The sequence below is a fragment of the Ursus americanus genome, chromosome X, assembly GCF_024610735.1.
Source record: "Ursus americanus isolate L20-20 chromosome X, mUrsAme1.1.p, whole genome shotgun sequence".
NCBI lineage: Eukaryota > Metazoa > Chordata > Mammalia > Carnivora > Ursidae > Ursus > Ursus americanus.
Genome location: NC_142164.1, coordinates 103262501 through 103286760, shown reverse-complemented (window position 1 = coordinate 103286760; position 24260 = coordinate 103262501). Strand labels below are relative to the sequence as shown.

At 39.5% G+C, this 24260-nt stretch overlaps 1 protein-coding gene across 5 annotated transcripts in view; it reads left to right on the top strand.

Annotated features, from left to right (window-relative positions):
* The window catches only part of ZFX (zinc finger protein X-linked), a 54404-nt gene extending 31734 nt beyond the window's left edge, over positions 1-22670 (top strand). For 4 of the 5 annotated variants that reach the window (XM_045787123.2, XM_045787119.2, XM_045787122.2 and 1 more), the window contains 5 exons: positions 15864-16013; positions 16461-16604; positions 16977-17129; positions 17662-17802; positions 18659-22670. In XM_045787123.2, coding sequence (XP_045643079.1) covers positions 15864-16013; positions 16461-16604; positions 16977-17129; positions 17662-17802; positions 18659-19842 — 1772 coding nt within the window. In that variant the 3' untranslated portion in view covers positions 19843-22670. The remainder of the gene's footprint in view (positions 1-15863; positions 16014-16460; positions 16605-16976; positions 17130-17661; positions 17803-18658) is intronic. The other variant, XM_045787125.2, reaches the window with a different exon arrangement.
* Positions 22671-24260: the final 1590 nt, after the last annotated feature.

The window sequence follows — 24260 nt, the reverse complement described above, 5'->3', positions numbered from 1 at the left end:
TTCATATAAACGGAATCCTGTAATACATGGTCTTTATGACTGGCTCTTTTCACTTGGCAGAATGTTTTCAACGTTCATCCATGTTCTGGCAGGTGTCAGTACTTCATTCCTTTTTATTACTGAAGACTATTCCATTCTCTGGGTGTACAGGGTGTACATTTTAGTCCATTTGTAAGTTGTTTCTCCTTTTTGGCTGTTTTATCTATGGATATTAACATTTGTATTCAAGTTTTTGTGGACATACATTTCATATGTGGAATTGCTGGGTCATACGGTAACTCTTAGTTTAACCTTTTAAGGAACTGTCAGACTATTTTCCAAAGCTGCTGCATCATTTCACATTCCCCCCAGCAGTGTATGAGGGTTCCAGTGTCTCCACACCCTTTGTAGCACTTGTTAGTACTGTCTTTTTTATCATAGCCATCCTGGTAGATGTGAAGCAATTTCCTGTTGTGGTTTTGATTTACATTTTCCTGATGGTTAATGATGTCAGGCAGTTTTTCATGTGCTTTTTGGCCATTTGTATATATTCTTTGGAGAAATGTCTATTCAGATGCCTTGTTCATTTTTAAATTGAGTTATTTGCCATTTTATTATTGAGTTGAAAGAATTCTTTGTATATTCTAGATACAAGTACCTTATAAGATAAATGATTTACAAATATTTTGTCCCGTTCCGTCAGTAGTCTGCACTTCCTTGATAGTGTCCTTTGATGTACAAAAGTTCTAAATCTTGATGAAGTCCAATTTATATATTTTTTTTGTTGCTGTGCTTTTGGTCTCATATTTAAGAAACTGTTGCCTCATCCAAGGTTATGAAGATTTACACCTGTGTTTCCTTTTAAGAGTTTTATAGCTTTGGTTCTTGCATTTAGGCCTTTGATCCATTTTGAGTTTATTGTTGTGTATGATGTGAGGTAGGTAAGGAGCTAATTTCAGTCTTTGGCATGTGGATATTCAGTTGTCCCAGCACCATTTGTTGAAAAAACAGTTCTTTCCCCACTGAATGTTCTTGGCACTCTTGTTGAAAATAATTGACTGTAAACGTGAGGGTTTATTTTTTGGACTCTTAACTCTGTTCCATTAATCGTCTATCCTTATACTAGTTCCATGCTGTCAGAGTGCGTAGTGAATTTGCAAAATTTACTACCGTAAATATTAAAGTTTAAATTTTGAAGTCCAGGCAAAAATGCATGATTCAGTTTCAAAAGGTGTAACAGAATAAGTGATGGTGACGTTGTATGTTCTTACGGAAAACACGAGTACTTTGGGTATGTTTGCATATCTTACAGTAACATCAGAGGAAACAACTAATATACCTCTGGAGCATGGGATCCTTTCTGTTAAAAACTGAATACTTAGCCATAGAGTCTCTCTTCTAATGTGAACCTATATGATGCTTCATTTCTAATACATGTTATAATAAAATACGTGCTCTCAGTTCTTTTAAGCAGTTTTTTTTTTTTTTAAAGATTTTATTTATTTATTTGACAGAGATAGAGACAGCCAGCGAGAGAGGGAACACAAGCAGGGGGAGTGGGAGAGGAAGAAGCAGGCTCATAGCAGAGGAGCCTGATGTGGGGCTCGATCCCACAACGCCGGATCACGCCCTGAGCTGAAGGCAGACGCTTAACCACTGTGCCACCCAGGTGCCCCCTTTTAAGCAGTTTTAAAATAGATAAATTAAGAAAAACTATAGCAAATAATTTACACTTAGAACCCTTAAAACTAGTTTGGTTAAATAAAAGTATGTCATAATTTTTAACATGTTGATTATAAAATTGGAAATTTAACTTTGTGCAGACCATAAGTTTAATAAAAGTATTTTATGACAGTGAGTGTGGAGTAATAATATAGCTGTCTTCTCTCCTTTTAGTTGTTTTTATATACTAAGGCTGAAGACGCTTTCACTAAGATAAAGTTGATTTCAAAATACTGTTTTCTACAGTATGCAACTGCTTGTATAAAAGCTGAATGTTAATAAATCATTAGATTGGTTAGTTCTTAACTAATGCTTATTAAGCTCTTTTGGTCTGGTGGCATTTATATAATTTAAGTCCATTTGAATTAGGATTTCAAGAAGAGCTCAGGTGCTAATGTGTGGAAAATGCTTTCAGACTCATCAGACCTATTTTCTAAATTACCCTTGAATCAATTTGCATTTCCACCATGAGATGGAATTAAGTTTGTTTGGTGAGGTTTGTTGTTAATAAAGGTCACTTTTCAGGGGGAAAATGTTTATGTCAATATATATGTGGTTTGATTGTTACCAAGTCAAAATGGACAACTTTAAGAAAAAAATTTTTGACTTAAGCTTTTTTATCCCAGGAAGGATTGTAGATTTGTAACAAGTTGGTAACAATAAAAATAGGTAATCATAAACCTTCAATAAATGTGTGTGCCAGAACTTAGTATGTATTATTTTCTTTACACAACCTTGTAATGTTGGTGTTATCACTCTTCTTTACGTATTGGGTAACAGGATCAGGTTAAGTAACTTGACCAAAGTTACACATCCAGCTAGCGTTAGGTTGAGGATGTGAAATCAAGTGTGTTTTATTCCAGAGTGTCTACCCTCCACTCTCATATTGCCTTTCTTCATGTGTGCGTGTATTTATATACATATGTGTATAAAGCTCATACTACAAAGCAGTAGGGTTTGGCTTAAATACTGCTTATTGGTGGTGGAGGAGGCAACCAGAATTCAGTGATTCTTAAAATTTATAATATTATTTTTAAAAATTTTAAAAATGTACAATACTATTGAATACCCAATTTCAGCAGCATTAGGAAATAATTTAAGGGACTTAAACATTTTCTTGGATCTAACTCATAGCAGAAGCCACCTGGACAGCCTCCAAACCCTATTCCGTTATTTTTTTTACCTAAAAAATAGATTTTTTTCAAATTTATGTTTAAATGAGAAAAGTCGTACATAAACTATTATTTTTACATTTTTTTCTTAAGATTTTATTTATTCGAGATAGAGCAAGGGCGGGCAAGTGAGAGAACAAGAGAGCACAAGCAGGGGGAGTGGCAGAGGAAAAGGGAGAAACAGGCTCTCTACTGAGCAGGGAGCCCGACTCAGGGCTCGATCCCAGGACTCTGGGATCATGACCTGAGCTGAAGGCAGATGCTTAACCGACTGAGATACCCAGGCACCCCTATTATTTTTACTTTTTCCCAGGTTTACTTTCCTTGTGTCTTCGTTCATTCAAAAACATTTCTTGACCAGCCATGATAAGCTAGGAACCTTGGTAGCTGTTAGAGATAAACAGTGCAAGTCTCTGGCTTTTTAGAGTCCATAGTCCTGGAGGGAAGACACACAGAAACAGATCATTACAGTTGATTGTGAAAAGATACATGACTGAAAATACAAAGTATTTTGGAAGCACTAAGGGAGGAAATGGGGGAATTTTTGGTATACTTCCATGAGCTACATTCTGTTGAAAGCATTGTAAACCAGAGATCTGTGGAAGCTTGGTTGAAGACCTGAGTCTCTGTATTTCATCCCTACTCCTAACCATTTCCTTCCCTCCCATATTGTTTTGAAGCAAATTCCATACATCATTTCATTCATAGGTATTTCAGTATAGATATCTGAAGGACAAGGATTTTTTTAAAAATGAGACGATATCGTGATCACGTCTTTAAAAAAATAATTTGGGGTGAACTCAGTTTGAAGCATGAGTGGACAGGTAAGGTGGGAGGAATGGCAGAGAGGAGGGAGGAGGGCCTTTTTAAAGGCAAGGGGATGTGAAAGATCTTGGAGTATTCAGAGACTTACTTAGTCTTTGGAGTGCAAATAATATCTTTGGCGAAGAAAATGGAGGAAATGGTGAGAAATAAGATTGACAAAATAGGCAAGGCCCAAATCATAAAGGCCCTTGAATGCACCAAGAAGCCCATTTTACCTTGTTGATGTGGGAAGCTGTTAAAGGGTTGTAAGCTGATTAGTAATGCCACGGTTAGGCTGGTAGTTTGGAAAGTTCATCCTCACAGCAATGTTGAGAGCACACAAGGTAAGAGTAAAATCAGAAACAAAAAGTGCACTATGGGAGATTATAGTAATTCAGGTAAGAAACAGATGATGATAGTTCGAAATAAGGTTCTGTCAGTAGAGTTTGGCAGAAACTGCTTCATGACATACTTAGGAAGTAGAATTTGGATTAAATTTAGGCTTGAGGAAGAGAGAGAGTTCAAAGCTCCCTTCCTGGTTTTTGGCTTATGGAGCTGGGCAGATGGCGAAACCATTACCAGAGAAGGAGCATGTTTGGACACACGGAAGATCTGTCCACAGGGTTGCTGCCTGCAGCTGTCCACGTGGTGCGCCCAGCCTTCTAGTTGAGGCATTCTGACCAGTTGGTCTGATTTTAGCTCCTAGTTAAGCACAACTTTTAGTCATGGTAGATATCTAATAAAAAATGGTACCAGGGGAGGGGGGTATCTGGGTGTCTCAGTTGGTTAAGTGTCTGACTTGATTTAGGCTCAGGTCGTGATCTCAGGGTTGTGAGATTGAACCCCGTGTTGGGGCTTAAGATTCTCCCTCTCCCTTAGTACCCCCCACCCCAGTAGTTCTGGGAATGAAGGAAGAAATAAATCCAAACTTCTGTGTTTAATGCATAAACTCTGAGGGTTAATACAATCTGATGGCTTATTTATTGATTCTCAGGGCTATTAGCACAGGAGACATGGTAAAATATTTGTTTATTCCTTTGTTCTGTGGGCATATTGTTGGATGTTTCTATATCTTACCATTATTTTTATATATGCACTCTATCAGTTTTGTTTCTTAACCATTTGGTAAACCACAGAATAAAATTTTAGAGTTTTAAAAATACGTATCCTCATGGGAATGTTTCTGAAATGTGAGAAAAGTCTTATTTAGAGAAGACATACCCAATAAGCTTGAAGCTTGTTCTGATAAAATTCAAAAAGATTTCTGTTGATCCATCTAAAATTGTCTTTACTTTGGGCACTGTGAAACTTATTTAGAAATCAACACTAAAATTAATAAATTAAGAGTTTTTGGTTTAATGTTCAGTCTGGATGTCAGGTTTGTACCAAGAGTAAAGCACTCAAGTAAAGTACATTTATTGTTGTCCTCCCCTCTCCCAACCAAAAATAAGATTGGGTAAAAAGCCTGTATCTTGAAAGCCTTAGAAGCAATTGGAGCTTCAGGTTAGCCTTGTGACTCATATTTACTGTTGATCTGCTTGTGATCTAGACAAAATTGTCCAACAGCTTGCCCTTTGAACAGATCTATGATTACTTTGTGGGATAATGGGGGTTGGGCAAGGGAGAGAGAGAGGAGGAGAGAGGGAAAGAAAGAACATGCGAGGGGTGCCTGGGTGGCTCAGTCGTTGAGCATCTGCCTTCGGCTCAGGGCGTGATCCCGGCGTTCTGGGATGGAGCCCCACATCAGGCTCCTCTGCTGGGAGCCTGCTTCTTCCTCTCCCACTCCCCTTGCTTGTCTGTCTCTCACTAGCTGTCTCTGTGTCAAGTAAATAAATAAAATCTTGAAAGGAAGGAAGGAAGGAAAGAAGGAAGGAAGGAAGGAAAGAAAGAAGGGAAGAAAGGAGAAAGAAAGAAAGAAAGAAGAGAAAGAAAGAAGAAAAGAAAAGAAAGAACATGCGAAGATCTCAAAGAGATCTTTGAGAAACTCTTTGGCGTATGGTAACAGTTCCTGCAGTAGAGTCAGCAGCTTTCCATTTGGATGCCAGCCCAGCTGCTCACTAGCTGTATGATTTTGAGCAAATTACTGACTTCTCTTTGGCCTTTGTTTTGTTTGTTTGTTTGTTTTTTGTGTTTTTTTGTTTTTTTATTTGTAGGATGGCAGTCCTACTACCTGACCTGTGGGCGGGTTGGGAGAATTAGAGATCATACGCAGCAGGCATCCAGCACAGAGCCTGCCTGTCAGTAATGGCTAGTCACTGTTGTCCACACACAGTCTCTCTGATGGTGGCATCAGCTGGGCAAGCAGGCTGACTCTGGACTGGCTTCACTTAAGACCATCCAGTTGTCTGATCAGGGAGTTCTTGGATAAAGGCAGGCACAGGGTGGGATTGTAATAGTCATTGCTTTCTTTTTACCCTGAATTTATAGTATTAGAAATCAGTTCTTGAGTAACTAGATTTAGTTAGCTATGTTTTAGACCAATTCAGTGCAATTTGGCAAATATTTTTCATAAGTTCTATCTCTGACGTCATGCTAGAGATCACTGTAACTTAGGACAGACACTTCAATGGCTCTGATCCTTTAATTCCCCTTCTATAGAATAGGCTAATTTCATTAAATCTTTGAAATCTCCAGGAAAGTTTCAAGAAGTAAAGGAGATCAGATTATAACTAATTCTCTGAAATCTTTTATAGGCTATATAATAAAAATAAGATAGAATTTTAACCACAGAAAGAGGGTTCCTAAGGAGGAAGCTAAAAAGGGAGGCCCCGAGTGAACTTTTAAGTGTCTTTATCTACTAGAACATCTGCTTACTCAGCAGAATGCTTTCTGCAAGTTATTTAGTCTTAGGTGCTCTGGTTTCACAAAATCTGTAAAGTGGGGATAAAACACCTCAGTCATGGAGCTGTTGTCATTGCTTTCATGATAAAATAGAGGGACACCACTGACCACAGTGTCTAGGACATAACAGTTGCTCATGAGTTCAGGTATCCTTTTAAGGGGAACTGCCCACCTATGGTATTTTTACTATTAAGCAGCCACCTACCCACACAGGAAATCTTAAGACATTGAATAATATCAAGTTTTTACTCTGTAGTTTTTTTCTTTTGATTGGATTTTGGGTTTTAAAGTTTAAAAATTGAAGTGATTAAGTAGTAAGACTATCTGACTTATCAGAGTAAGTTAGAACAGGCTCCTGGTTCAGAGAACCAAATTCTTTCTTCGATAGCAATACCGACTGTAGGGTCTTCTGAAAAGGCCTGATCTCCCTCCTTGATGTTAATCCTAACATTCATACCCGGGGATCTTGAAAACTTCAGAAAAGATTTGTGTATTCAGACTGTCCCTTGAAATAAATTATTTAGGACGTAAAATCATCTTTATTTTTTTTTTCAAAATTAACCTGATTTAAGATCTATCAGGTAGCTAACTTCTGGTTCTGGAAGGCTGGGATTTAGAGACTGAATCCATCTTCTCCTTGTGGGTACTGGTCACAGTTCACAGACTTCAAGCTTAATTAAACTTTGTCTTTGAGACTGATTCTATCCTCGTAGCATGGGCTTTCCTTCTTAATTGTGCTTTCTGAGAAATCTGTCCTTAAGTTTGACTTACTTCTCCATCCACTTAGGTTTTTCTTTGAGTCCTCCTTTTCCCAGTGACTCCCCTCTTGAAGCTTTTTTCTTTTTTTAAAGAATTTATTTATTTGTGAGTGCATGTGCCAGTGAGCATTGGGGAGCGGCAGGCAGAAGGAGAAGCAGACTCCCCGCTGAGCGGGGGTCCTTATGTGGGACTGGATCCCAGGACCCAGGGATCATGACCTGAGCCAAAGGCAGGTGCTTAACTGACTGAGCCACCCAGGCACCCCCCTCTTGAAGCTTTTTATGTTTCTGCTCCATTCTGAAGTAGTTGCTTTCTAGGCTTAATGTAATACAGGCATTTTTCTGAAATTTTCCTTCTCTCATTTCCTGAGATTAATCCACTGTTTTATGGATTCCCATGCCACCTTCTTTCTTGATTTACTCTCTTATTGTACTGGACCACATATTGTAATAACTTCCTAAGGGGTATAGATTGTGTACTAAAAATATTTTTATTCTACCCTTAAATGTTATCGATAATTTGGTTAGGTATAGAATTCTAGGTTAAAGAGAATTTCCCCCGAGAACTTGTGATGCTGTGTTTCACTGTCACCCAGCATCTAGTGTTACAGTTGAGGAGCCTGATGTCATCTTGACTCTCATTCCTTAATAGGTGTTTCTTTTTCTTCTGAATGTTTTGAAAGATCTTTTTATCCCTGCTGGTCTGAAATATCATACAGTTGTGCTTAGGTTGGTGTCTTTATCTTGCGTTTTTATGCATGATGAGCCCTTTGAATCTAAACAATCTTCAGCTCTCTGAAATGTTTTTATTAATATAATATATTAATTGCAAGAAGAATCTCTGAAAGAAACAGACTAAGTGTATCCCAACAATTGTCTGAACCTCTGTGTTCCAGTATGGTAGTCATTAGCCACATGTGGCTAATTAAATTTACGTTTAATTAAATGAAAATTAAATAAAATTAGGTATATAGTGTCTAAGTTGCACGAACCACATTACAAGTGCTGAATAATCACATGTAGCTAGTACAGATATAGATAAAGAACATTTCCAACATGATCATTTTTAAAAGTCAAAGAGGTAATGCAGAAGTTCAAAGAATATATTATAAGACAATAGAGGTAGATAGAAAGCAAACTAACAAAATTCAGAAAGAAGCTGAAGAGAAAAATAAAAATATGATCAAGATAAAATCCACCATAGAAACAACTATAAGAATAAGTATGCCTCAGTAAAAAAGCATGGGCACAGGATCTGGCTTTAGGAAATCACAAAAGTGAAATGGTTAAGAAAAAAAAGGTGTAAAAGTGGTTATGGCAAAGATGGCTGGATACAGGAGACAGATAAAGGAGGCAAACACGTAAGGGGAATTCTCAAAGAAGGGAACAACCAGTGAACTACAAAAATATTTATAGTGGAAGAAATTTTCCTAAAATAAAGATTGGAATCTTTTCAGTGAATTTTCCTCAAATAAAGATCAAATCTTTCTTGTTTCAGGAAACTCACAGAATGATAAAACCAGCAAGTCATAATCCTAGTGATGTTTAGTAAAATTTAGGGATAAAGAGTTATAAGGACATCCACACAGAAATACTCAGTGTTTGAAGGCAGTGGAATAACTCTTCAAAGTTCTGAGAAAATGTAACTTAAGAATTTTATACCCAGCCAGTTTATTCTTCAAGTGAAGGCCAGGGACTGACGTTTTCACCTCAGCCCTATTTGGTAATGAATCTAGCAAACCAAAGGATCATTCAGTATAAAGAACTCTAGAATGGAGAAACTGTGATAAGAGGATTGATACTGAGCATTGGCATTTCTTTAATATTTAAGTAACTATAAAATATTTGGGATGGGGAGGGGCACCTGGGAGAGCCCCACTCTTGATTTTGGCTCAGGTCATGATCTCATCATGAGATTGAGCCTAGCATTGGGCTCCACGCTTTGCTTAAGATTCTCCCTCTCCCTCTGCTGACCCCCATCCCCTGCAGGAGGATTCTCTCTTTCTTTCAAAAAATAAAAGGGGGGGGGAAGGGGGTGGGGGGTGTATTGACGTGTTCATTTCCTTATCTTTCATAGTAGGATGACAGTAGATACTGGCTTTAAAATTGATTCATGGGGCGACTGCGTGGCTCAGTTGGTTAAGCGTCCGACTGTTGGATTCGGCTCAGGTCATGATCTCAGGGTTGTGAGATCGAGCCCCGCATCAAGCTCTGTGCTGGGTGTGGAGCCTGCTTGAGATTCTCTCTGTCTCTCTCCCTCTGCCCCTCCTCCCCCCTTACTCTTGTGCATGGGCTCTCACTCTCCTTAAAAAAATTGATTCATGTATTATAAGCAAAATATGACTCAATGTTTTTATAATATATTTTCTTACCTTTAGAGGGTTAAGAACTAGTAACATAATGTCTAAACATTTACTTGAAGATCAGCATTCATATATTTAAGAAATGGATGTTAAATCTTTTCTGTATGTCAGAGTGTATGGTAGACACTTGGGATACAACAGATGCCAGTGCTCTTCCCTCCCTTGTGTTTAGCAGAGGTACACAGACATAAATAAGTGATGTAGTAAGGTGATACCTTCTTGGGAAGAAAACGGGTATAAGGAGGATTTGGGGTTGCAGGTGTGGTCAGGGTTTGCCGAGATGACATTTGAACAGAGACTTAATTTTGAGGTATCTGATAGACATCAAAGGCATGTACAAATCTGAGTTCGGGAAATAGGACTAGAATGGAGATGGGAGTTATTGGCATATAGATGAAATTATATAGATGAAATTTCTTCCATATAGAAGAGGGGGGTGGGCTTTAGCTAGGAATGGAGGTGATTCGTCTGGGTTACAGGCCGGGTTTAGTTGCTGGTAGGTGAGTAGATCTGATAGTGAATCCTCTGATTGTTTCTCAGTGAAATAAGAAAGAAGATCATCAACTGAGAATGAGGATGAGGAGGTGAAATTAGAGATTTGAGGAGAGAGGATACTAGAAAATAAGAGAGAGAGAAAGTAGCAGAAAAGGTTTGCTTCAGGTATCAGGGTCATGGATTTAAAGTGAAACCATGAGCGTGTGTGCGTGTCTCCGGTTACATTTAGCGACATAGGCACTGGTGCAGAGGCAGAGAGGAAAATTGAAATTAGGCAAGTCTGTGGTTCTCCCAAGCCAATATGATGGAATGAAAGGAGGGGGAGGGCAAGGGATTGGAGAGCAAGCGAATGGGATTGACTGGAATTCAAGTTGTTTGAGTTCAAGTAAATTATAACATAATAATTTTTGTTCAAAAATAGCATATTACAGGGGCGCCTGGGTGGCACAGCGGTTAAGCGTCTGCCTTCAGCTCAGGGCGTGGTCCCGGAGTTCTGGGATCGAGCCCCACATCAGGCTCTTCTGCTGTGAGCCTGCTTCTTCCTCTCCCACTCCCCCTGCTTGTGTTCCCTCTCTCGCTGGCTGTCTCTATCTCTGTCAAATAAATAAAATCTTTAAAAAAAAAATAGCATATTACAATATCCAGTTTTCATTAAAATATCTGTTCGTTCTTCCTTTTATTTATAAATATGCATAGGGAAATATCTGAATAATCTGTAAATTGATAGTTCTAGGTGGTAGGATTTTGATCACATTTTAATTTCCTTTTATACTTTAAAAATACTTTTTTGGGGGGGGCCTGGGTGGCTCATTCGGTTAAGTGGCTACCTTTGGTTCAGGTCATGATCCCAGGGTCCTGAGATTGAACCCCAAGTTGGGCTTGCTGCTCCGCCTGCTTGTGCTCTCTCGCTTATGCTCTCTCTCTCAAATAAAAATAAAATCTTAAAAAATACACTTTTCTTAAACAGTGAGCTGTACAATTTCTACAACAAATTATATACAGGTACAAGAAGCACAAAGGAATAGAAATAAAAATGTATTGTTTAAGTTCAGGGCATATGGGGTAGTTCAGGGCCTGATGGGGAAACAAGATTGAAGGCAGAAGGCACTTTGGTCAGAGGTCGATTGCTAGACTGTGCAGTTTGTATTTTATATGGTAGGAAATGGGATACCATTCTGGTCCAGAGAGTAAGGCAACTGGATTTTTTTTTAGGAAAGCTGACTGAGGGCTATGTCTAGGGGTATTTGGTAGGAAATGTAGGAAGAGAGAGATCAAATGGTAAAGGTCTTTTCTTTTTATGATGTTAATTTATACAAAATGCAATTCCACTGCAATCCAATATATATTTATCTTGGTAAAAAATATAATGAAATTTGTCTAGAAACAAGTGAGAATAACAAAACAATATTACCTGTGTCATAAGGTTTTTGTGAAGAGTGAATGGTTACATTTTAAGGGCTTGTCATCATGCTTGGCATGAGGTATGTGGTCAGTAAATGTTACCATTATCCATCATGACCACCATCCTTCCTTGTTATATAGATTATCCATCAGCTTAGTTTTACTGATCTTTTAATTCGATCAACGTTTGTTTAACAGTTTACTTTAGGGGCACCTGGGTTGCTCAGTCAGTTAAGTATCCGACTCTTGATTTCAGCTCAGGTCTTGATGTCAGGGTCGTTAGTTCAAGCCCCGCCTTGGGCTCCACGCTGTGGGTGGAGCCTACATAAAGAAAAAAATGCGCTCCTGGGTGGTTCAGTCAGTTAAGCGACTGACTCTTGATTTTGGCTCAGGTCCTGGTCTCAGGGTTGTGAGATCAAGACCTGAGTTGGGCTCCATGCTGGGCATGGAGCCTGCTTAAGATTCTTGGGGCGCCTGGGTAGCGCAGTCGTTAAAGCGTCTGCCTTCGGCTCAGGGCGTGATCCCGGCGTACCGGAATCGAGTCCCACATCGGGCTCCTCTGCTATGAGCCTGCTTCTTCTTCTCCCACTCCCCCTGCTGTGTTCCCTCTCTCGCTGGCTGTCTCTCTGTCACATAAATAAATAAAATCTTTAAAAAAAAAAAAAAAAAAAAGATTCTCTTTCCCACTCCCTCTGCCCCTCCCCCTGCAGGCGACTTGCACACTCTCTCCCTAAAAAAAAACCCAAACCAAAACCAATTTACTTGAAGTGGTGTATTTCGTACCCCTACCCCAGTAATTTTTCTTTTCCAGAAATTACTGGGTTTTTTGAGATCTTAATGAACTATATTTTTAGACACTATGGTATCTATAACCTTGCAAATAAGTATCCCTCAGTTTTGGGTCTTTAGGAGAGTTCACTGAAGTTCCCTTTCAGCAGTATAAAGTATTGCCTATATTTTGCTATAGTTTTGCTATTGCTAATGATATCATTGATAAGTCAGATGTTTCTCAGGTTTGAAGTTTAAAATACTGGATGAGTTATAAAGATTATATAAGGCTTGAGGAAACTGTGTGCCAGGTTTACTTTAACAAAAATAGAAAAACTGGGAAGAAAATTTATTAACGTAATGATAGAATATCTGGTTGGTGGGACTATTGGTGATTTTTTTTAATTCTAAATTTTATACAGTAAACATTTCTTCAAAAAACAGAAGATGAAAATAAAGGTCTGGGTTCTAAAGACAGGCACCTCTTCTGTCTCCCATCCCTCGCTCATTAGTTCACTGACTTTGGGCAAGTCACATACCATCTCAGAGCCTTTATTTCTTTATCTGGAAAAGGTAAGGATCAAATAAAATGAAAGTACATAGAAATGATAAGGAAATAGCAAAATGCCATGCAAAAGGTAGTTATTATTAGAAGTAGTCTTAATTTCCAGAAATGATGCTCTTCTGTTTTGGAGAGGCCTTGTTCCAGAGCTCTTGCTCTTTATCACTACATCAGAAGAAGGCACTTAGGCCGAAATCATACGTATGATGACTCAGTTTTATCCAAGGCTGCTTTGTCTGTTTTTAGAAATTCATTTTTAATGGTAGCTTTAAAATCACAGAGAAATTTTGAGTACTTAACAGGACCATCAAAGTGGGTTTAAAAAAAAATCACTTCTGTAATTTTTCATATTCAGGGTAGTTTTATAAGTTGAGTTAGTGGGGCAAATTTTCAAGGTGAAAACCTGAAAGTGAATTCTACTTTTGTCTAATAATAGAGTAGCTTTGCTTGGCTCAGGTGAGCCTGTATATTTGAAATGTGTTTTCCCCACACATTTATGAAAGCAGACAGAAAGGTCTTTTACTCCAAATTATAGATAAATACATGACATTTTGCAAGCTCCAAAACAATTCGATTTTCCAGTCATCAAAGGCTTTATGAGTACCAGCAAACTAACATATGCTACAACAGCTAGCCTGACCTTGTTCCTTGTAAACACAAGGACATTTGATTTTCCAGTATCTGTTTGAATAAGTTTTGCCAAACCTTGACAAAAAAGGGCAAGCTTCATCAACAATATCTAACTGTTCAGAGATGAGTTTTCTGAAGATGTTAACAGTTTTATTTAGAACTTTCCAGCTAGTTTGGTGGGATCTTCATCCTTGTAATTGCTACCTCACTTTGCAATTGCAGAGCTACCTCTAAGAAAATAGCCTTGGCTCAGTCAGCTGGGTAAGTCATAAGAATATTTAGCTTTGAAAAGGGGCAAGTACACATCAGGCCAGAAATAAGGACCTAATGCCAGTTCTTTCCCCCAACAAACCATTTTTATAAAGCATAGTGAAGATACTTGAATTTAGATAGTTATGTACAGAGTTCAGGGAACCTCTCTTTGTTTCTTCAAACTGCAGCGTTTAACCAGCTGGTCTCTTTGAACCTGATATCATGAAGCTTGTCCTGGATCAGCTCATTTTCTCCAGCTTCTGAAGCTCTTCACCCAGTTTGCCATTTTCTCCCTGGTAACCAAAGCCCCTTGCCTCCAGTTTCATACCCACGGTTGAAGCCACCAGCCACGAACTCCTCCAGCTCCCAGCATTACAGCCTTCCGCCTTCACACAATGTAGCTCTGTTCGCATCCATGTTTACCACCTCGGGTCTTAGAAGGATAGCATCTTGCTCCCTCCGTCTAAGGAGAATTTCTTCATCTTTGCCTCTAATTTCATCTTCCCCTTTTCCTCTGAGATCTTCCTCCAGAAGTTTTCTCATGCCCTCTGGCTTAAGCTTCTTCCCTTCGGTTGTATTTGCTCCCACAGACTGAATATGCTTGAGTATTCTTATCAACTAAACAGAAAAGTCCTTGACCTTCTACCCCATTCTAGTTACTGACCCTTTGTTCTCCATTTTAAAATTAGACTTCTTGAAGAAATGCGTACCGTCCATTGACTCCTCACCCCACCTTAATCTGACCCCAGGTAGCCTTCACCACACTCACTGCTTTTCACCAGGAGCACCTGTGACTTCCAGGTTATTACAGTCTGTACAGCCGTTCTTCCGTGACTTGGGTGTGCGCTGCATTATTGCCGTGGGCCTTACTAGGCTTCTTGGAACTTACAACTCCCTAGCTTCCTTCACGATCTTCCACCAGCCTCTCCAGCTTTCCTGTCTTGGGTTCCTTTGTGAACTCTTCTTGTCCTTGCCTTGAACTGTGATGTTCCCCCAGAATATCCTTAGCCCACTCTTTCCTCACACTGCAGGTCCTCACGGTGTGACCCCAGGGCTAGTTAACATGGAACCGCTGGCTCCCAAATCTGTGTGTCAGCCTTCAACTTTGAGACTCAAATATCCAGCAGCTGACTTCACATCTCATTCATTAAATCATTGGCTCATCAATATTCTGAGCATCTACCATCACCAGACTCTTGTTTTAAAAGACTGACTGATAAAATGACTGTGAAAGACGGGAGGAAATCCCGGATAGTGACAATATAGTGGATTGTATACTCTGAGAGAAACAAGCAAAGGGTGCTGTGAATGTGAAAGAATAGGGACAGGCACCGGTCTGAGAGCTTTTAAGGATGTTACCTCTCAGACCTTAAATTAATTAACCATGTAGGAGGAGAGATCCTTTTCCTCATTTCTCTGATTAACATTTCTTCCCCTAGTTACTTGGTCACCTAAATCAGAAACCTCATAGTTACCCTTGGCTCCTTTGTCATGCTCAGTTTTCACTCTTAGGTCCTGCCATTTCAGTCCAGAGACAGGGCTCCAGTCCAGCCTTCTTCCCCGTCCGTCCTACTTCTGTCCTGATTTGAGGCCTTGTCCTCTGTTGCCTGCATTTTTCCAGTAGACCCACAAGTGGTATCCTTGCTTTATGTCTCGATCCCTTTGCATCCACTTCTCTAAAGGCCAGCATGGTGTTAGCAAAAATGGTGATCTGCCGCTATCACTGCTCTGCTGACAAGTCTCTGCTCAGAAGCTCTCCACATTTCTGGCTTCACCCCTGCAGATTCTGATTCTGTAGTACTGCTGGGCCGGGGTCTGTGCTCTGTAGTTCCGTAAGAGATATTGGCACCTGAGCAGATTGAGAAACCTCTGACCTACCATTGTCAAGTCTGAACCCCTCTGCCTGGTTGCACACGGCCCTCCATGACCCCCGCTTTGGCTTAGCAGTCAGCCACATGTCCCACCGTGCCCCGTGTGTCTACTGGTCTAGGTAAAATCCTCCCATTTTGTATGAATCCTGTTAGAGATGATATTTGTAAAAAGGACTTTTCAAAACCGTAACATTTTATTTAAGTATCTGCTGTCGTTTTTTGTAATGTATTTCCTGCCTTTTCAGTGGATGATGCTGGCAAAATAGAACACGATGGTTCCTCTGGCATGACCATGGACGCAGAGTCGGAAATCGATCCTTGTAAGGTGGATGGCACTTGCCCTGAAGTCATCAAGGTGTACATTTTTAAAGCTGACCCTGGAGAGGATGACTTAGGTAAGAGGAAAGCTTCAGCATATTACGCATCCTGATCAGACACTGATTTCTTTTGGGTGGTTTAGATTGAGGACCTTTGAAATCTTTTCTGAAGATAACTTTTAAACAAGGATTTCCATGTAGCAGTAGAAAAGTGTATGAAATGTAATAAGTCAAACGGGTGGAAATGAAGTTTTCTTTTTCTTTTTTTTTTTTTTTAAGATTTATTTATTTATTTATTTGACAGAGAGAGAGAGAGAGAGACAGCCAGCGAGAGAGGGAACACAGGTGGGGGGAGTGGGAGAGGAGGAAGCAGGCTCCCAGCGGAGGAGCCTGATGTGGGGCTCGATCCCACAACTCTAGGATCATGCCCTGAGCCAAAGGCAGACGCTTAACGACTGCGCCACCCAGGCGCCCCGGAAATGAAGTTTTCAGATAAATTCTCGGAGATGTCATCTTCTCTGATAGGTGGCACCGTAGACATTGTGGAGAGTGAGCCTGAGAATGACCACGGAGTTGAATTACTTGATCAGAATAGCAGTATTCGTGTGCCAAGGGAAAAGATGGTTTATATGACTGTCAACGACTCTCAGCAAGAAGATGAAGATTTAAGTAAGTAGGTGGCCTTTCTGTGGGAGAAAATTTTATGTTTCTGTAGCTCTCTTTTTAAATACGGTCAGTATTTGAAGGAAAACAAGTAGCATTATTGTAGACATCTTTATGCTGCCGTGTTGCAAGGGCAGTCTCAGGAACTCTGTATGGATGCGTAGGATTTTGCTTTAAAAACAAGTAAAGGTCAAAGCCAAGAAGTGAATGATTCCTTCAACAAATATTCGTTGCCTGCTTAGGACTCTGAAAGCTGTGTCTTAAGTGTGTAACACCTGAGACTTTTTCTGCTTGTCTGTTAGCTGAATTCAAAGAAAAACGTCTTTCCTGTGATCTCTGTAAACCTGGTCACAAAAGCTGATATAATTTCCTACTTAGATGTCGCGGAAATCGCCGATGAAGTTTATATGGAGGTGATCGTAGGGGAGGAGGATGCGGCGGCGGCGGCAGCGGCCGCCGCGGCACACGAGCAGCAGATCGACGACAATGAAATCAAAACCTTCATGCCAATCGCGTGGGCCGCAGCTTACGGTAAGTCACTTGGCGGCTCTTCGGACGGAATTGGCTTGCGAACGTGAATTCATGATTGAAAACAGTGTCTGTGGCCTTAGGTTTCTGAAATAGGAAACACCACTACCCTGTACGGGCTACTTGATTTGAACAAGAGGAGAGGAAGATTATAAAGTCTACCTTTTGTCTTTATTTATAACAGGAATTTCCTTCATGTGTATAGTACGTAGAAGGAAGTGCTGCAAGAAGTATGCAGGCTTTCAAGCTGAAACTTTATCTTGATTGTATCTGGCCCATGACTTTACAATCTGGGGAGATAGCAAGGGAGTTCATGGGGCAAAATGCTGACCTGTGGTTTTTAGATTTGGAAGCGAGGCATTTCCTACCGTCTCACTATAATAAATGTGGTCCTAAAACCCATTACCTAGAATGGGGACTTTCTGTCATTCATGAGTATCATGGCTTACTTTTCGTTGTTATAGTTAATAAAGAATCCCTAATTTTTTATAATTTATAATACTGTATAATTTTGTTTTTTAATGCGCATTGTTAGGTAATAATTCTGATGGAATTGAAACCCGGAATGGCACTGCAAGTGCCCTCTTGCACATAGATGAGTCTGCTGGGCTCGGCAGACTGGCTAAACAAAAACCAAAGAAAAGGAGAAGACCTGATTCCAGGCAGTACCAAACAGGTGAGGGCACATGAGTCCCACAGCGCAGCGTGCTTGGCGAGCTCTCAGATGAAACTCTAGTATGTATCCACGGAGGTGTTGTGATGGCGTTATAGCTGCTAGACCACATGTAGCTTTTGTGTATTGAATTTGAAAATATAATTTTAAGAATTCAGTGATATTCATGAATGATTTCCTGGGATAAAAAGAAACAGGGAATGGCTCAAACGTGGATAGGGAAGAAAATTCAAAACTCGTGTGGTTTTTATGTGGAAATGAAAAGAAATCCCTCAAACACGTTACAAGTATTAACAGTTTTAAAAACTAAATTAATGCAAAGAATCTGATTATGTTACCTTAAGGCAGGCATAATTTACAGAGCAGCAGGACAAGTACTTCCCTTTATGTGACCCTATTCCTGTCTATTTGCGGGTGGCGATTTGCATATTAAACTCTTCATAGGTAGATATAAGCTTTACTGTAAAGTGACGCAAAATTAGGTTTTTCGGAGTAACCAAAGCAGGAATTATGATTGCAAAACTTTATTTTTATGAAGAATTTTCTGCCAATTTCTAAATTGATAGAGCTTTGATCAGTAGTTGGCAGAAGTTACATATTGATTGATTGATTGATTTTTTTAAACTTAAGGGACTGAGGTTGGTACAATCAGACTGAATGAAGTTTTCAGACCAGGGTTCTCTTTATGACAGGGTTGCTCTGTCTCTTATACTGAAAAATGATAAAAGGAATGTTATGTAGCAAAGCTTAATGTAGGAATACTTGCATAATAATGTTCAGAACACACACTTTAAATGCTCACAGAAACCAAAATGGAACTTGGTTTGATCACTCATGCTCCTTTCTTTTCCTTTCGTAGCTATAATTATTGGCCCTGATGGACATCCCTTGACTGTCTATCCTTGCATGATTTGTGGGAAAAAATTTAAGTCGAGAGGTTTTTTAAAAAGGCACATGAAAAACCATCCTGAACACCTTACCAAGAAGAAGTACCGCTGTACTGACTGTGATTACACTACCAACAAGAAGATAAGTTTACACAACCACCTGGAGAGCCACAAGCTGACCAGCAAGGCAGAGAAGGCCATCGAATGCGATGAGTGTGGGAAGCATTTCTCTCACGCTGGGGCTCTGTTTACTCACAAAATGGTGCATAAGGAAAAAGGAGCCAACAAAATGCACAAGTGTAAATTCTGTGAATACGAGACAGCTGAACAAGGGTTGTTGAATCGCCACCTTTTGGCGGTCCACAGCAAGAACTTTCCTCATATTTGTGTGGAGTGCGGTAAAGGTTTTCGTCACCCGTCAGAGCTCAAAAAGCACATGCGCATCCATACCGGCGAGAAGCCGTACCAGTGCCAGTACTGCGAATATAGGTCTGCAGACTCTTCTAACTTGAAAACACATGTAAAAACTAAGCATAGTAAAGAGATGCCATTCAAGTGTGACATCTGTCTTCTGACTTTCTCAGATACCAAAGAGGTGCAGCAACATGCTCTTATCCACCAAGAAAGCAAAACACACCAGTGTTTGCACTGCGACCACAAGAGCTCGAACTCAAGCGATTTGAAACGACACATAATTTCGGTTCACACGAAGGACTACCCCCATAAGTGTGACATGTGTGATAAAGGCTTTCACAGGCCTTCCGAACTCAAGAAACACGTGGCTGCCCACAAGGGTAAAAAAATGCACCAGTGTAGACATTGTGACTTTAAGATTGCAGATCCATTTGTTCTAAGTCGCCATATTCTCTCAGTTCACACAAAAGATCTTCCATTTAGGTGTAAGAGGTGTAGAAAGGGATTTAGGCAACAGAATGAGCTTAAAAAGCATATGAAGACACACAGTGGCAGGAAGGTGTATCAGTGTGAGTACTGTGAGTATAGCACTACAGATGCCTCAGGCTTTAAACGGCACGTTATCTCCATTCATACGAAAGACTATCCTCACCGGTGTGAGTACTGCAAGAAAGGCTTCCGGAGACCTTCGGAAAAGAACCAGCACATAATGCGACATCATAAAGAAGTTGGCCTGCCCTGACGATACTGCTACAGACATTTGTAGAGATGTTGGCCTTGAAGCAGAAATTTCATTTTAAAGCCAATCAGTCTCGTTCACATAACAATACTGTATATTGATTTATGCTGTGTACAAATAGAATTATTGCTTCTAGTTGAGGTTTTTTTTTTACATTTTGTTTAATAGTGTGTTCTGAATTCTATTCAGTTTGTTTAATAAATGGGGGAAAGCAGCAACAAGTAAGTTGCTTTTAATAAAGTAATCCCTGATTCTATACTGAATTTTTCTATCTTAGAAGTTTTATATTTATTTAAATATTTACCTTGCTTACCTTGATGGTACTCTTCTAAGACCATTTAACTTAAAGTTAAGGTAACTTTAGATTGGTAACTCTGAAAGTATTCATGTTGACTCATTTTTTTTTCCCGTAAATTTCTCACAATAAAATTGTCAGAGACATCTACTAACAGAAATGGGAGATTTTACAGTCAGGTCTAATTATCCTAACATGGAAGTCATTTACTTGTCTTGCTTACTATTTCCAGACCACATGACAATGAAAGTTTCCATTTGAGCTTTTGCGTCCCTGGCATCGCTGAGGAAAGAACAGTGGCTGGGTTCGTGTTTACTTTTCGTTTTGTTTAGCAGACAAACTATACTTCTTTGGGGGCTTTCTTTGGTGTATTTACATCTTTTGTCAGCATAGCAAACTTTTAGAAAACTTCCTTGACAAATTTTGCTTGATGCTGTTGTATTTTGATTATTCCGTCTGTGCTGCTTTGTCTTGGAATGGTTGTGTGCTACAAATGAGATTATCGAGGACTGCATCTTGGAATCTCCTAGAGGTAATTCGTGGCTCGTAGGATCTTTTGCAACTTTATATATGTAAATGTACCCTGAAGTATATATATGCACATATATAGAGAACATGTATCTGTGTGTATTGCTTATTTTACATATTTATACACACAACCCCACTAGTAGTTAAGATCTATAATGAAAAGTATTAAATTTACAATAACATGAAAGACGCAGGGATGCATGAGAGCATTTTGTAAATCATGCTCTTCAGAGAGACTACTCAGGTGAAGAATTAGAAGGAAAATAAGGACACTAGTATTTTTAAAGAGTAAAGGTATTTTCTTTTAAATATCTTTGGTAATTGAAAAATAGACGTTAAGATGTTTCTAGATAGAATGTTTTCCTACAACTTCAGCTCCATGCCTTTACATTTTTCTGAAAAGCTCATGAGTATCCGGGCGTAGCTCCGTCAGTTCTCTCCGAGAAGCCCACGAGGGAACTCCGCGTCACCCAGTGAGGGGGATTCAGGAAACCGCAGCTCCGTGTCCCAGAGATCGGGTGCTAATTATGACCACACTTGGCAGGTCCAGCCTGCTCTGTTATTTCTTTAGTTACAGTTAGCAAACTTTAAAAAACCGAACGCTCAGATTGGCTTTGCTTAGAAGATAAAGGTGGGTTTAGGTGCATGGGAAAATCTGAGGCCTTATTCGGAACATCACCAAGTCTTTCACAGCTTTGTTTTTCTTTGAGAGCCGACGTTTTTTAAACAGTTCTGAATCAGAGTCGGAAATGCATAAAATGAACTCAGTTAATTAGAATTTAGTTATGTTAAGATGGATCTTGGAAAATGAAAAACAGGTTTTGGGGTCCTTCAGCCTGGCTGTCCGCACATGAGCGTCCGGCGCGTCGTGGGAGGGTCCGCAGGCTTCTTCCGCTTGGTAGCTGCCTTGCCGCTTCAGTACGGTGCTCCGTCCCCTTCGTGCTGTTAGCTCTTTACCTTTCGCCTTTCCCTTTGCCATTGGTATTTGTATTCAAGAATTATATTCATAGGGTTAGAAATATAAATATTTGGTGGTCGGCAAGCCTCTGAAGTGCTAGATTGATTTCGTCCTGTTGTAAATCAAGTGCTTTAGGCTGGTATGAACTCCAACCTGAATGCCAGTTAAAGCCAAGGCATGGGCCTATCCCAGTGGGAGCTCCTGTGCCCTCTTGGCTCTCATACATGTTTTTTTTTTTTTAAAGTAACTTACAATTGTGTGATTCATTGCCCTGCAGTACTATCCTTGAAAGCTCTGTCTGTTTTTTTGTGAGAACCTTTAAAATCTCCCTTCATTTTTTTCCCCAGAAATCATGTAAAAGACACTTAAATGAAAGTGGAAATTTATTAACTTTAAAACATGCTGTAACATTAGTACAGAAAATATAAATAATTGGTCATTTAACTATATTTTTTTAAATAAACTGAAAGATAAAGAACACAACACTCTACACACTTTATATTTCTCTTACATAGCCTGGAATCATACACAGTTATTTTCTTTTTAAAGCACAATATTGAAACCTTTAAAAGGTATTTAAGGGTTTGGTCAAGTGAATATGATAAAATGTATTTGTCTGTATAAAGAGAAAATGAAATTGTAGTCACTGTTATGTACTGACATTAGTTACAACCTAGTTTTAATTCTTAAAACAATTTTTATTAGCAAAGCTAAAAAAATGGATGTTTCAGTTAAATGTTTTAAAGAGGTACAGATTTTTACAAGGACATAATATAAGTTATTGTTCTGTAGAAATATCCTATTAAATATTGTATGTCCCTCCCTCTGTACACTTTGTAAAAAAAAGTAAAATACATAAAAAGAAATCATATAGGGATGTGTGACATTATTGTAATTGTGTACTTGAGAATAACGTGCAAAAATAAAAATCAGAATATTTTCCTGTTAATGGATGTTTAGTCTATTTGATACCAGTACTAAGTTAATGCTTTTTCTTAAGGAAAAAAATGTACAGTTTTTGTAAACCTAATAAACATCAAAAGCAGTGGATTATTTTCATTTCCCCATTTCTTAATTCCTTTTATGCAGCAGTGGATTGCAAAATGCTTGATTGCTTTGAATTCTGTGACTCGATGCAAATACTCTTAATAGTTCAGCCCTGCGAATTTGCAAGTAATATATCAGAAAACTTAAGAGATGATTGGTGAGTCCTTTGATGAGCATGTCCTTGAAGTTGGGTTTTTTCCTTTTATCTTCATAAGGGATTTGTTTTATTAGCAATTCCAGTTCCCCTGAGACAGATTTGCCATGCCTGAAATGGTGTTTGAGAGCACTTAAAGTTCATCTCCGTATCACTGCACAGCACGCTTAATCACTGGGTGTTGTCCCCACCTCCGCAGCAGAAGCCCTGCCCCAGAGTGACACCTTTGTGCCAGGTTTGGAGGGCTTTCATTCGTAGACACTAACGTGCTAGACAGGGGCCGCTGTTACGAAAACCAGAAGTTAGGCAAAGGTGACCAGGAGTCACTAGAGAGTAACAGAGCCACTTAAGCCATCTTTGATTTGTAAAGATGAGATCCTTCAGATCTTCAGCTCTGCGGGAATGCAGTGTTTGCCTAATAGTTGAAACAGTAAATAATCAGAACTCGGGGTCAGTGGTCAAGAGAACATGGTGAGTGTCACTGCCCAGAGCCATGAACCACACAGAAAGGTAGCGTGTAAAACACTTCGTTGTAACAGAAGGCCTGGTGACAGCATCTTACCGGTCAGATCCCAGCAGTCAGGTAAGGTACTGCTCTGTTCTCTGGGAATCTCAGTATTAACAGTTTTGTTGCCCACAAATTCTAGGATTCATGAAGGAAAAGTGGGACCAGTCAGAATCTTAAAGGGGTGATATTTTAGAGCAGTGGTTTTCCAAGTGCTCTGGCAACAGTGGCAGCATCGTAATCACCTGGAACTTTGTTAAAGATAAAAATTCTCGGTCACACGTCATACCCACCGAGTCGGGAAACTGGGCGCGAGACCTGGTGATCTGTGTCTTAACATGTCCTCCAAGTGGCTCTGATGCGTGCTCAAGTTTGGGAAACCGTCTCACAGCACCCGAGGGACCGAAAAGATCACTGGTGCAACATGTTGTGTAGTAGACAAGAAAATCAGTCTCTCCCTCTCTCACACACACAACCCCAGAAATAAGCAGTGAGGGTGAAGTGGGACTTAGTTGACACCTTTGGTTTACCTTTTTTAAAGTGTGAGCCATCCAGACAGTAAGTGTGTCCTTTTTAGTATACACGTGAGTAGCCTGTATTTCGTAAATCTTGTATGGCCTCCCCTAAGTTATATTCCTCAAAGGTTAATAGAATTCAGAGGAAGACTCAGCAAGTAAAAGAGAAAAGCTGGAAAGTGTGTGTTTAATTGGCCCATCATTACTTCTGTAATTCATATCTGAAAAACCATTTTGCCACATTCTGCAGCTGTTCAGATCAAGTCAAAATTAAGTTTGCCCTTTTGGATTTTGTTTTATCTTTCGTGTATATATTGTTTGCCTTTTTCATAAAATAATTCTTGGATTTGTTATATATCGTTTCTGTTATTTTTGACATCTTTGCTATTATTGTAAATAAATACCTATTTTGTTTTAAG